The following is a 13,033-nucleotide window of genomic DNA, read 5'->3' on the forward strand; positions in this document are numbered from 1 at the left end:
CAGGGGGTTCTGTAGTGTAATGTGAACACCCCCAGGATGACAGGGTGTTGTAGGGGGTTCTGTAGTGTAATGTGAACACCCCCAGGATGGCAGGGTGTTGTAGGGGGTTCTGTAGTGTAATGTGAACACCCCCAGGATGACATGGTGTTGTAGGGGGTTCTGTAGTGTAATGTGAACACCCCCAGGATGACAGGGGGTTCTGTAGTGTAATGTGAACACCCCCAGGATGACAGGGGGTTCTGTAGTGTAATGTGAACACCCCCAGGATGACAGGGTGTTGTAGGGGGTTCTGTAGTGTAATGTGAACACCCCCAGGATGACAGGGTGTTGTAGGGGGTTCTGTAGTGTAATGTGAACACCCCCAGGATGACAGGGGGTTCTGTAGTGTAATGTGAACACCCCCAGGATGACAGGGTGTTGTAGGGGGTTCTGTAGTGTAATGTGAACACCCCCAGGATGACAGGGGGTTCTGTAGTGTAATGTGAACACCCCCAGGATGACAGGTTCTGTAGTTTCCAATTCTTTAATAGTTGTTCTGATCGTTGTAATGTAATAAACCGTCTCTATAAAACAGCAGCAGGTGAGATGGTCCGAGAGGCTGATCTGAGATCAGTTTAGTGCTACTCACATCCTCTGCTTTGGAGCCCTGTTCCTGAAGATGGGCTGAGGGTCTGATCTGAGATCAGTTTAGTGGTACTCAGATCCTCTGCTTTGGAGCCCTGTTCCTGAAGATGGTCTGATCTGAGATCAGTTTAGTGCTACTCACATCCTCTGCTTTGGAGCCCTGTTCCTGAAGATGGTCTGATCTGAGATCAGTTTAGTGGTACTCACATCCTCTGCTTTGAAGCCCTGTTCCTGAAGATGGGCTGAGGGTCTGATCTGAGATCAGTTTAGTGCTACTCACATCCTCTGCTTTGGAGCCCTGTTCCTGAAGATGGGCTGAGGGTCTGATCTGAGATCAGTTTAGTGGTACTCACATCCTCTGCTTTGGAGCCCTGTTCCTGAAGATTCCTCTGCAGCTCCTCCACCTGACTCTGACCCTCAATCAGTCTCTGGTTCACCAGTCTGAAACACACACACACACACACACACACACACACACACACACACACACACACACACACACCATGTTTCAGCGCACGGGGTAGGGGGGGGTACAATCAGGATTAGAACTAGGTTTAGAGACAATAGGATTTTTAATAGAAATTGATTTTAGGTATTCACAAGGACAAACATATGTAGTGTGTATAAAGTGTGTGTATAGTGTGTGTGTAGTGTGTGTGTGTGTATACTGTGTATACTGTGTATAGTGGGTATAGTGTGTGTAGTGGGTATAGTGTGTGTGTGTAGTGTGTGTGTAGAGTGTGTGTGTATAGAGTGTGTGTATAGAGTGTGTGTGTAGAGTGTGTGTGTATAGAGTGTGTATATAGAGTGTGTGTATAGTGTGTATAGTGTGTGTGTGTGTAGTGTGTGTGTAGTGTGTGTGTATAGTGTGTGTGTATAGTGTGTGTGTATAGTGTGTGTGTGTAGAGTGTGTGTGTAGAGTGTGTGTAGAGTGTGTGTAGAGTGTGTGTAGTGTGTGTGTGTAGTGTGTATATAGTGTGTGTGTATATAGTGTGTATAGTGTGTATATAGTGTGTGTGTATATATAGTGTGTATAGTGTGTATATAGTGTGTGTGTAGTGTGTGTGTAGTGTGTGTGTAGTGTGTGTGTGTAGAGTGTGTGTAGTGTGTGTGTAGTGTGTGTGTAGAGTGTGTGTAGTGTGTGTGTAGTGTGTGTGTAGTGTGTGTGTAGAGTGTGTGTGTAGAGTGTGTATATAGTGTGTGTGTAGTGTGTGTGTAGTGTGTGTGTGTAGAGTGTGTGTAGTGTGTGTGTAGTGTGTGTGTAGTGTGTGTAGAGTGTGTGTAGAGTGTGTGTAGAGTGTGTGTAGTGTGTGTGTAGTGTGTGTGTAGAGTGTGTGTAGAGTGTGTGTAGTGTGTGTGGAGTGTGTGTGGAGTGTGTGTGGAGTGTGTGTAGAGTGTGTGTAGAGTGTGTGTAGAGTGTGTGTAGTGTGTGTGTGTAGAGTGTGTGTAGAGTGTGTGTAGTGTGTGTAGAGTGTGTAAGTAGTGTGTAAGTAGTGTGTAAGTGTGTGTGTAGAGTGTGTGTAGAGTGTGTGTAGAGTGTGTGTAGAGTGTGTGTAGAGTGTGTGTAGAGTGTGTGTAGTGTGTGTAGTGTGTGTAAGTAGTGTGTAAGTAGTGTGTAAGTGTGTGTGTAGAGTGTGTGTAGAGTGTGTGTAGTGTGTGTAGTGTGTGTAGTGTGTGTAGAGTGTGTAAGTAGTGTGTAAGTAGTGTGTAAGTGTGTGTGTAGTGTGTGTAGTGTGTGTAGTGTGTGTAGAGTGTGTAGAGTGTGTAGAGTGTGTAAGTAGTGTGTAAGTAGTGTGTAAGTGTGTGTAGAGTGTGTGTAGAGTGTGTGTAGAGTGTGTGTAGTGTGTGTGTGTAGAGTGTGTGTAGTGTGTGTAGTGTGTGTGTAGAGTGTGTAAGTAGTGTGTAAGTAGTGTGTGTGTAGTGTGTGTAGAGTGTGTGTAGAGTGTGTGTAGAGTGTGTGTGTAGAGTGTGTGTAGAGTGTGTGTAGTGTGTGTGTAGAGTGTGTGTAGAGTGTGTGTAGAGTGTGTAAGTAGTGTGTGTAGTGTGTGTAGTGTGTGTAGTGTGTGTGTAGAGTGTATGTAGTGTGTATGTAGTGTGTAAGTAGTGTGTAAGTAGTGTGTGTGTAGAGTGTGTGTAGTGTGTATATAGTGTGTATAGTGTGTGTAGAGTGTGTGTAGTGTGTGTGTAGAGTGTGTAGAGTGTGTGTAGTGTGTATAGTGTGTGTGTAGTGTGTGTGTAGAGTGTATGTAGTGTGTAAGTAGTGTGTGTGTAGAGTGTGTGTAGTGTGTATATAGTGTGTATAGAGTGTGTGTAGTGTGTGTGTAGTGTGTGTGTAGAGTGTGTGTAGTGTGTGTGTAGAGTGTGTGTAGTGTGTGTGTAGTGTGTGTGTAGTGTGTGTGTAGTGTGTGTGCACCTGTTTTCTGTCTCCAGTTCATTCTTCCTGCTGTTAGCGTCCTCCAGTAGACTCTGCAGCAGAGCGATCTTCTCGTTATCGGACCCCTCCTGGGCCAGCTTCAACATGTTGTTCTCATGCTGCAGTCTGATCAGCTTCTCTCTGGAACAGAGGACCAGCACGTTACCGACATTACTATCTAACACATTACCGACATTACCCTCCACCAGGTTACCGACATTACCCTCCACCACGTTACCGACATTACCCTCCACCAGGTTGCCGACATTACCCTCCACCACGTTGCCGACATTACCCTCCACCACGTTGCCGACATTACCCTCCACCACGTTGCCGACATTACCCTCCACCACGTTGCCGACATTACCCTCCACCACGTTGCCGACATTACCCTCCACCACCTAGCCGACATTACCCTCCACCACCTAGCCGACATTACCCTCCACCACCTAGCCGACATTACCCTCCACCACCTAGCCGACATTACCCTCCACCACCTAGCCGACATTACCGTCCACCACCTAGCCGACATTACCGTCCACCACCTAGCCGACATTACCGTCCACCACCTAGCCGACATTACCGTCCACCACCTAGCCGACATTACCGTCCACCACCTAGCCGACATTACCGTCCACCACCTAGCCGACATTACCGTCCACCACCTAGCCGACATTACCGTCTAACAGGTTACCAACATTACCGTCTAACAGGTTACCGACATTACCCTCCACCACGTTACCAACATTACCCTCCACCACATTGACATTAGCTATTATACAGCTTCAACATCTTCATGTTGTTTAAACGTATGTAAATTGTAAAGTATTTTGTCTGTGATGTTTTTGTCAGTTATGTGTCCGACCGCAGTAAGACTAGCTGTCTCCATGGCGTCGGCTAATGGGGACAGCAGCGGTCAGGCTGCCCGTGGGGGTTACGGCAGCGGACAGGCTGCCCGTGGGGGTTACGGCAGCGGACAGGCTGCCCGTGGGGGTTACGGCAGCGGACAGGCTGCCCGTGGGGGTTACGGCAGCGGTCAGGCTGCCCGTGGGGGTTAGAGCAGCGGTAAGGCTGCCTGTGGGGGTTAGAGCAGCGGTAAGGCTGTCTGTGGGGGTTAGAGCAGCGGTAAGGCTGCCTGTGGGGGTTACAGCAGTGGTAAGGCTGTATTCAAACTAGAGATATTCATTCACAAATCCACTTGTACCCGAATACCTGAGACCCGATGCGGGTCTGGATTCAGAATTCTAAATAATGTCACGGGTTTGGGTTGGATCTGATCTGATATGATTGGTTGGATCTGATATGATTGGTTGGATGTGATATGATTGGTTGGATGTGATATGATTGGTTGGATCTGCTCTGATTGGTTGGTTGGATCTGCTCTGATTGGTTGGTTGGATCTGATTGGATTGGTTGGTTGGATCTGATTGGATTGGTTGGTTGGATCTGATGATTGTCTCGTGTCTGTGTAAGACCTTAAAACAGGTCAACATTCGCAGGGCCAGGAGGATTACCAGGACATGTACTCAGACCAACTGCCAAGTGTCTTCACTGACATTTTCAACCTCTCCCTGTCCGAGTCTGTAATACCTACATGTTTAAAGCAGACCACCATAGTCCCTGTGCCCAAGAACACTAAGGTAACCTGCCTAAATGATTACCAACCCGTAGCACTCACGTCCGTGGCCATGAAATGCTTTGAAAGGCTGGTCATGGCTCACATCAACACCATCATCCAAGAAACCCTAAACCCACTCCAAAATTGCATACTGCCCCCAACAGATCCATAGATGATGCATTCTCTATTTCACTCCACACTGCCCTTTCACACCTGGACAGAAGGAACACCTACGTGAGAATGCTATTCATTGACTACAGCTCAGCGTTCAACACCATAGTACCCTCAAAGCTCATCACTAAGCTAAGGATCATGGAAGTAAAAACCTCCCTCTGAAACTGGATCGTGGACTTCCTGACAGGCCCCCCCCCCAGGTGGTAAGGGTAGGTAACAACACATCCGCTACGCTGATCCTCAACACGGGGGCCCCTCAGGGGTACGTGCTCAGTCCCCTCCTGTACTCCCTGTTCACTCATGACTGCACGGCCAGGCACGACTCCAACACAACAGTAGTAGGCCTGATCACCGACAACGATGAGACAGCCTATAGGGAGGAGGTCAGAGACCTGGCCATGAGGTGCCAGGACAACAACCTCTCCCTCAACGTAAACAAGACTAAGGAAATGATTGTGGACTAGAGGAAAAGGAGGACCGAGCACGCTCCCATTCTCATCGACGGGGCTGTAGTGGAGCAGGTTGAGAGCTTCAAGTTCCTTGGTGTCCACATCACCAACAAACTATGGTCCAAACACACCAAGACAGTCGTGAAGAGGGCACCAGCAAAACCTAACATTTCTATATTGTCCTATACAATAATCTGTACTCGTAATGTGTACAAGCTTCCTGCCATCCAGGACCTATATACTAGGCAGTGTCAGAGGAAGGCCCCCAAAAAATTGTCAAAGACTCCAGCCACCCCAGTCATAGACTGTTCTCTCTGCTACCGCACGGCAAGCGGTACCGGAGTGCCAAGTCTGGGACCATGAGGCTCCTTAACAGCTTCTACCCTCAAGCCATAAGACTGAGCTACGCTACACTAACGCTAGCTGTGTTTCCAGCCATAAGACTGAGCTACGCTACACTAACGCTAGATGTGTTTCCAGCCACTAGACTGAGCTACGCTACACTAACGCTAGCTGTGTTTCCAGCCACTAGACTGAGCTACGCTACACTAACGCTAGCTGTGTTTCCAGCCACTAGACTGAGCTACGCTACACTAACGCTAGCTGTGTTTCCAGCCACTAGACTGAGCTACGCTACACTAACGCTAGCTGTGTTTCCAGCCACTAGACTGAGCTACGCTACACTAACGCTAGCTGTGTTTCCAGCCATAAGACTGAGCTACGCTACACTAACGCTAGCTGTGTTTCCAGCCATAAGACTGAGCTACGCTACACTAACGCTAGATGTGTTTCCAGCCACTAGACTGAGCTACGCTACACTAACGCTAGCTGTGTTTCCAGCCACTAGACTGAGCTACGCTACACTAACGCTAGCTGTGTTTCCAGCCACTAGACTGAGCTACGCTACACTAACGCTAGCTGTGTTTCCAGCCACTAGACTGAGCTACGCTACACTAACGCTAGCTGTGTTTCCAGCCACTAGACTGAGCTACGCTACACTAACGCTAGCTGTGTTTCCAGCCACTAGACTGAGCTACGCTACACTAACGCTAGCTGTGTTTCCAGCCACTAGACTGAGCTACGCTACACTAACGCTAGCTGTGTTTCCAGCCACTAGACTGAGCTACGCTACACTAACGCTAGCTGTGTTTCCAGCCACTAGACTGAGCTACGCTACACTAACGCTAGCTGTGTTTCCAGCCACTAGACTGAGCTACGCTACACTAACGCTAGCTGTGTTTCCAGCCACTAGACTGAGCTACGCTACACTAACGCTAGCTGTGTTTCCAGCCACTAGACTGAGCTACGCTACACTAACGCTAGCTGTGTTTCCAGCCACTAGACTGAGCTACGCTACACTAACGCTAGCTGTGTTTCCAGCCGCTAGACTGAGCTACGCTACACTAACGCTAGCTGTGTTTCCAGCCGCTAGACTGAGCTACGCTACACTAACGCTAGCTGTGTTTCCAGCCACTAGACTGAGCTACGCTACACTAACGCTAGCTGTGTTTCCAGCCACTAGACTGAGCTACGCTACACTAACGCTAGCTGTGTTTCCAGCCGCTAGACTGAGCTACGCTACACTAACGCTAGCTGTGTTTCCAGCCGCTAGACTGAGCTACGCTACACTAACGCTAGCTGTGTTTCCAGCCACTAGACTGCGCTACGCTACACTAACGCTAGCTGTGTTTCCAGCCACTAGACTGAGCTACGCTACACTAACGCTAGCTGTGTTTCCAGCCACTAGACTGAGCTACGCTACACTAACGCTAGCTGTGTTTCCAGCCACTAGACTGAGCTACGCTACACTAACGCTAGCTGTGTTTCCAGCCGCTAGACTGAGCTACGCTACACTAACGCTAGCTGTGTTTCCAGCCGCTAGACTGAGCTACGCTACACTAACGCTAGCTGTGTTTCCAGCCACTAGACTGAGCTACGCTACACTAACGCTAGCTGTGTTTCCAGCCGCTAGACTGAGCTACGCTACACTAACGCTAGCTGTGTTTCCAGCCGCTAGACTGAGCTACGCTACACTAACGCTAGCTGTGTTTCCAGCCGCTAGACTGAGCTACGCTACACTAACGCTAGCTGTGTTTCCAGCCGCTAGACTGAGCTACGCTACACTAACGCTAGCTGTGTTTCCAGCCGCTAGACTGAGCTACGCTACACTAACGCTAGCTGTGTTTCCAGCCGCTAGACTGAGCTACGCTACACTAACGCTAGCTGTGTTTCCAGCCGCTAGACTGAGCTACGCTACACTAACGCTAGCTGTGTTTCCAGCCACTAGACTGAGCTACGCTACACTAACGCTAGCTGTGTTTCCAGCCGCTAGACTGAGCTACGCTACACTAACGCTAGCTGTGTTTCCAGCCACTAGACTGAGCTACGCTACACTAACGCTAGCTGTGTTTCCAGCCGCTAGACTGAGCTACGCTACACTAACGCTAGCTGTGTTTCCAGCCGCTAGACTGAGCTACGCTACACTAACGCTAGCTGTGTTTCCAGCCGCTAGACTGCGCTACGCTACACTAACGCTAGCTGTGTTTCCAGCCGCTAGACTGAGCTACGCTACACTAACGCTAGCTGTGTTTCCAGCCACTAGACTGAGCTACGCTACACTAACGCTAGCTGTGTTTCCAGCCACTAGACTGCGCTACGCTACACTAACGCTAGCTGTGTTTCCAGCCACTAGACTGAGCTACGCTACACTAACGCTAGCTGTGTTTCCAGCCACTAGACTGAGCTACGCTACACTAACGCTAGCTGTGTTTCCAGCCACTAGACTGAGCTACGCTACACTAACGCTAGCTGTGTTTCCAGCCGCTAGACTGAGCTACGCTACACTAACGCTAGCTGTGTTTCCAGCCACTAGACTGAGCTACGCTACACTAACGCTAGCTGTGTTTCCAGCCACTAGACTGAGCTACGCTACACTAACGCTAGCTGTGTTTCCAGCCACTAGACTGAGCTACACTACACTAACGCTAGCTGTGTTTCCAGCCACTAGACTGAGCTACGCTACACTAACGCTAGCTGTGTTTCCAGCCACTAGACTGAGCTACGCTACACTAACGCTAGCTGTGTTTCCAGCCACTAGACTGAGCTACGCTACACTAACGCTAGCTGTGTTTCCAGCCACTAGACTGAGCTACGCTACACTAACGCTAGCTGTGTTTCCAGCCACTAGACTGAGCTACGCTACACTAACGCTAGCTGTGTTTCCAGCCACTAGACTGAGCTACGCTACACTAACGCTAGCTGTGTTTCCAGCCACTAGACTGAGCTACGCTACACTAACGCTAGCTGTGTTTCCAGCCACTAGACTGCGCTACGCTACACTAACGCTAGCTGTGTTTCCAGCCACTAGACTGAGCTACGCTACACTAACGCTAGCTGTGTTTCCAGCCGCTAGACTGCGCTACGCTACACTAACGCTAGCTGTGTTTCCAGCCACTAGACTGAGCTACGCTACACTAACGCTAGCTGTGTTTCCAGCCACTAGACTGAGCTACGCTACACTAACGCTAGCTGTGTTTCCAGCCGCTAGACTGCGCTACGCTACACTAACGCTAGCTGTGTTTCCAGCCGCTAGACTGAGCTACGCTACACTAACGCTAGCTGTGTTTCCAGCCGCTAGACTGAGCTACGCTACACTAACGCTAGCTGTGTTTCCAGCCACTAGACTGAGCTACGCTACACTAACGCTAGCTGTGTTTCCAGCCACTAGACTGCGCTACGCTACACTAACGCTAGCTGTGTTTCCAGCCACTAGACTGAGCTACGCTACACTAACGCTAGCTGTGTTTCCAGCCGCTAGACTGCGCTACGCTACACTAACGCTAGCTGTGTTTCCAGCCACTAGACTGAGCTACGCTACACTAACGCTAGCTGTGTTTCCAGCCACTAGACTGAGCTACGCTACACTAACGCTAGCTGTGTTTCCAGCCACTAGACTGCGCTACGCTACACTAACGCTAGCTGTGTTTCCAGCCACTAGACTGAGCTACGCTACACTAACGCTAGCTGTGTTTCCAGCCACTAGACTGAGCTACGCTACACTAACGCTAGCTGTGTTTCCAGCCACTAGACTGAGCTACGCTACACTAACGCTAGCTGTGTTTCCAGCCACTAGACTGCGCTACGCTACACTAACGCTAGCTGTGTTTCCAGCCACTAGACTGAGCTACGCTACACTAACGCTAGCTGTGTTTCCAGCCACTAGACTGAGCTACGCTACACTAACGCTAGCTGTGTTTCCAGCCACTAGACTGCGCTACGCTACACTAACGCTAGCTGTGTTTCCAGCCACTAGACTGAGCTACGCTACACTAACGCTAGCTGTGTTTCCAGCCACTAGACTGAGCTACGCTACACTAACGCTAGCTGTGTTTCCAGCCACTAGACTGCGCTACGCTACACTAACGCTAGCTGTGTTTCCAGCCACTAGACTGAGCTACGCTACACTAACGCTAGCTGTGTTTCCAGCCACTAGACTGCGCTACGCTACACTAACGCTAGCTGTGTTTCCAGCCACTAGACTGAGCTACGCTACACTAACGCTAGCTGTGTTTCCAGCCACTAGACTGAGCTACGCTACACTAACGCTAGCTGTGTTTCCAGCCACTAGACTGCGCTACGCTACACTAACGCTAGCTGTGTTTCCAGCCACTAGACTGAGCTACGCTACACTAACGCTAGCTGTGTTTCCAGCCACTAGACTGAGCTACGCTACACTAACGCTAGCTGTGTTTCCAGCCACTAGACTGCGCTACGCTACACTAACGCTAGCTGTGTTTCCAGCCACTAGACTGAGCTACGCTACACTAACGCTAGCTGTGTTTCCAGCCACTAGACTGCGCTACGCTACACTAACGCTAGCTGTGTTTCCAGCCACTAGACTGAGCTACGCTACACTAACGCTAGCTGTATCAGCAGGGAATGTCATTCCATTCCATAGCTCTTGGAAAGCAGCTAGAACAAAAGCTGATGTAATTCTGAAGGATCTGGAGACATACTGAACATTACATAATTAACAAGCATAACTCTCAGTCCATAGTACATTAACCCAGCCAGGCCACTCATCAGCCTTCTACAAAACAGAAAAATCGACTAGAGCGGGAAACGGCCAGAGAAGAAGAGAGGCCTAATTGGTTTAGTGTAAAGAACGTCTTTTGAAGTGATCACATAAAGTTAATGAGCCTTGATAAAGGGTTTATATACACACGCGTTGGGATCTAACGGAAACGGAGCACTAATCTTTGAAACGTTGATAAAGTACGATAACAGATGTCAGTGTGAGGACTGGGGGGGGGGTAGTTAAACACAATACACATGCTCATTATGATGTCAACATTCCTCCCTGCAAAACAGAGCGTGTTGGGTGAAAGTAAACAGTGTGAGCTGCATTATGGGTGAATGTAATATGCATGATTCAGTCTTGGGGGGGGGGGGGGGGGGGGGGGGTCTGTGGAATGTGTGGGCGTTCAACAAATCATACCGGATCTCTGGGGTGATGATCTCTTCAGCCAGCGAATCAGAGCCCTCGTTATTCCCGAGTGGAACCATGCCTGGAGAAACAAAAATACATTGTTAGACACAAACACAACTCTCTAGAAAAACAGACTAGAGGCATTGTAAAGACGTGAATATAAACAAACTAGACCAAAGACATCACTGCTGCAAGTAGCAACAAGTCAACTGAGCAACCCCAGCCTGATTTCATATCTTCAATAACATATCTTCCAGCTCTTTACTTTCTCTGGTCAATCAGAGACACTGACAGCAAGGAGATACACAGATCAACGATGGGAGTGTGTCTGGTTTTTTTCACCTGTAGAGAGTTGTTCCTTCTGAGCTTTAACACAACGCAGCTCTTCAATGGTCTCCTTCAAAGAGTCTCTCTCTGACCTCATACGCTGGGGGGGGGAGAGAGGGAGGAAGGGAGAGAGGGAGGAAGGGAGAGAGGGAGAGAGGGAGGAAGGGAGAGAGGGAGGAAGGGAGAGAGAAAGAGAGAGAGAGAGGGAGGAAGGGAGAGAGAGAGAGAGAGGGAGGAAGGGAGAGAGAGAGAGAGAGGGAGGGAGGAAGGGAGAGAGGGAGGAAGGGAGAGAGGGAGAGAGGGAGGAAGGGAGAGAGGGAGAGGGGGAGAAAGGGAGGGAGAGAGAGAGGAAGGGAGAGAGAGAGAGGAAGGGAGAGAGAGAGGAAGGGAGAGGGAGAAAGGGAGAGAGGGAGAGAGAGAGGGAGAGAGGGAGAAAGGGAGAGAGGGAGAGAGGGAGAGAGGGAGAGAGGGAGAGAGAGAGAGGGAGGAAGGGAGAGAGGGAGAGGGGGAGAAAGGGAGGGAGAGAGAGAGGAAGGGAGAGAGAGAGAGGAAGGGAGAGAGAGAGGAAGGGAGAAAGGGAGAGAGGGAGAGAGAGAGGGAGAGAGGGAGAAAGGGAGAGAGGGAGAGAGGGAGAGAGGGAGAGAGGGAGAGAGGGAGAGAGGGAGAGAGGGAGAGAGGGAGAGAGGGAGGAAGGGAGAGAGGGAGGAAGGGAGAGGGAGAGGGGGAGAGGGAGAGAGGGAGAGAGGGAGGAAGGGAGAGAGGGAGGAAGGGAGAGAGGGAGGAAGGGAGAGAGGGAGGAAGGGAGAGAGGGAGGAAGGGAGAGAGGGAGGAAGGGAGAGAGGGAGAGAGGGAGGAAGGGAGAGAGGGAGGAAGGGAGAGAGGGAGGAAGGGAGAGAGGGAGGAAGGGAGAGAGGGAGAGAGGGAGGAAGGGAGAGAGGGAGAGAGGGAGAGAGGGAGGAAGGGAGAGAGGGAGGAAGGGAGAGAGAGAGAGAGAGGGAGGAAGGGAGAGAGAGAGAGAGAGGGAGGAAGGGAGAGAGGGAGAGAGGGAGGAAGGGAGAGAGGGAGAGAGGGAGGAAGGGAGAGAGGGAGGAAGGGAGAGAGGGAGGAAGGGAGAGAGGGAGGAAGGGAGAGAGGGAGGAAGGGAGAGAGGGAGGAAGGGAGAGAGGGAGAGAGAGAGGGAGGAAGGGAGGAAGGGAGAGAGGGAGGAAGGAAGGGAGAGAGGGAGAATGAAGCTCCATGTTACTTAACAGAACGGTGCCAAATATCATCATCACAAGCCGTTACAGAGTTGCAGGTACTAAAGTTGAGGTCGAACTCTGCAGGAAACAGGTTGGCTCAAAATCTCAAAACAAACATGATTCCAGCACACACACACTTATCTCTGGGCATTAGACCAACACACTTAGTACAGACCGCGGCCGCGTCCCGTTACAGACCGCTTCCCGTTACAGGCCGCGTCCCGTCACAGACCGCTTCCCGTTACAGGCCGCGTCCCGTCACAGACCGCGGCCGCTTCCCGTTACAGACCGCGGCCCGTCACAGACCGCTTCCCGTCACAGACCGCGGCCGCTTCCCGTCACAGACCGCGGCCGCGTCCCGTCACAGACCGCGGCCGCTTCCCGTCACAGACCGCGTCCCGTTACAGGCCGCGTCCCGTCACAGACCGCGGCCGCTTCCCGTCACAGACCGCGTCCCGTTACAGGCCGCGTCCCGTCACAGACCGCGGCCGCTTCCCGTTACAGACCGCGGCCCGTCACAGACCGCTTCCCGTCACAGACCGCGGCCGTTTCCCGTTACAGACCGCGACCGCGGCCCGTCACAGACCGCTTCCCGTCACAGACCGCGGCCGTTTCCCGTTACAGACCGCGGCCGCGTCCCGTCACAGACCGCGGCCCCGTCACAGACCGCGGCCGCGTCCCGTCACAGACCGCGTCCCGTCA

General features: G+C 51.1%; 1 protein-coding gene across 1 annotated transcript in view; it reads right to left on the reverse strand.

The window, feature by feature from the left end:
• hook3 (hook microtubule-tethering protein 3) overlaps positions 1 to 13,033 on the reverse strand; it is a 67,703-nt gene that overhangs the window by 12,137 nt on the left and 42,533 nt on the right. Inside the window, exons 12-15 of the mRNA XM_082960598.1 lie at positions 11,109 to 11,193; positions 10,776 to 10,845; positions 3,038 to 3,178; positions 978 to 1,065 (exon numbers count right to left, since the gene is read on the reverse strand). Of these exons, the coding sequence (XP_082816724.1) occupies positions 978 to 1,065; positions 3,038 to 3,178; positions 10,776 to 10,845; positions 11,109 to 11,193 (384 nt within the window). The remainder of the gene's footprint in view (positions 1 to 977; positions 1,066 to 3,037; positions 3,179 to 10,775; positions 10,846 to 11,108; positions 11,194 to 13,033) is intronic.

This window comes from Salmo salar, chromosome 13, assembly GCF_965601325.2.
Source record: "Salmo salar chromosome 13, fSalSal1, whole genome shotgun sequence".
NCBI classification, from domain to species: Eukaryota; Metazoa; Chordata; class Actinopteri; order Salmoniformes; family Salmonidae; genus Salmo; species Salmo salar.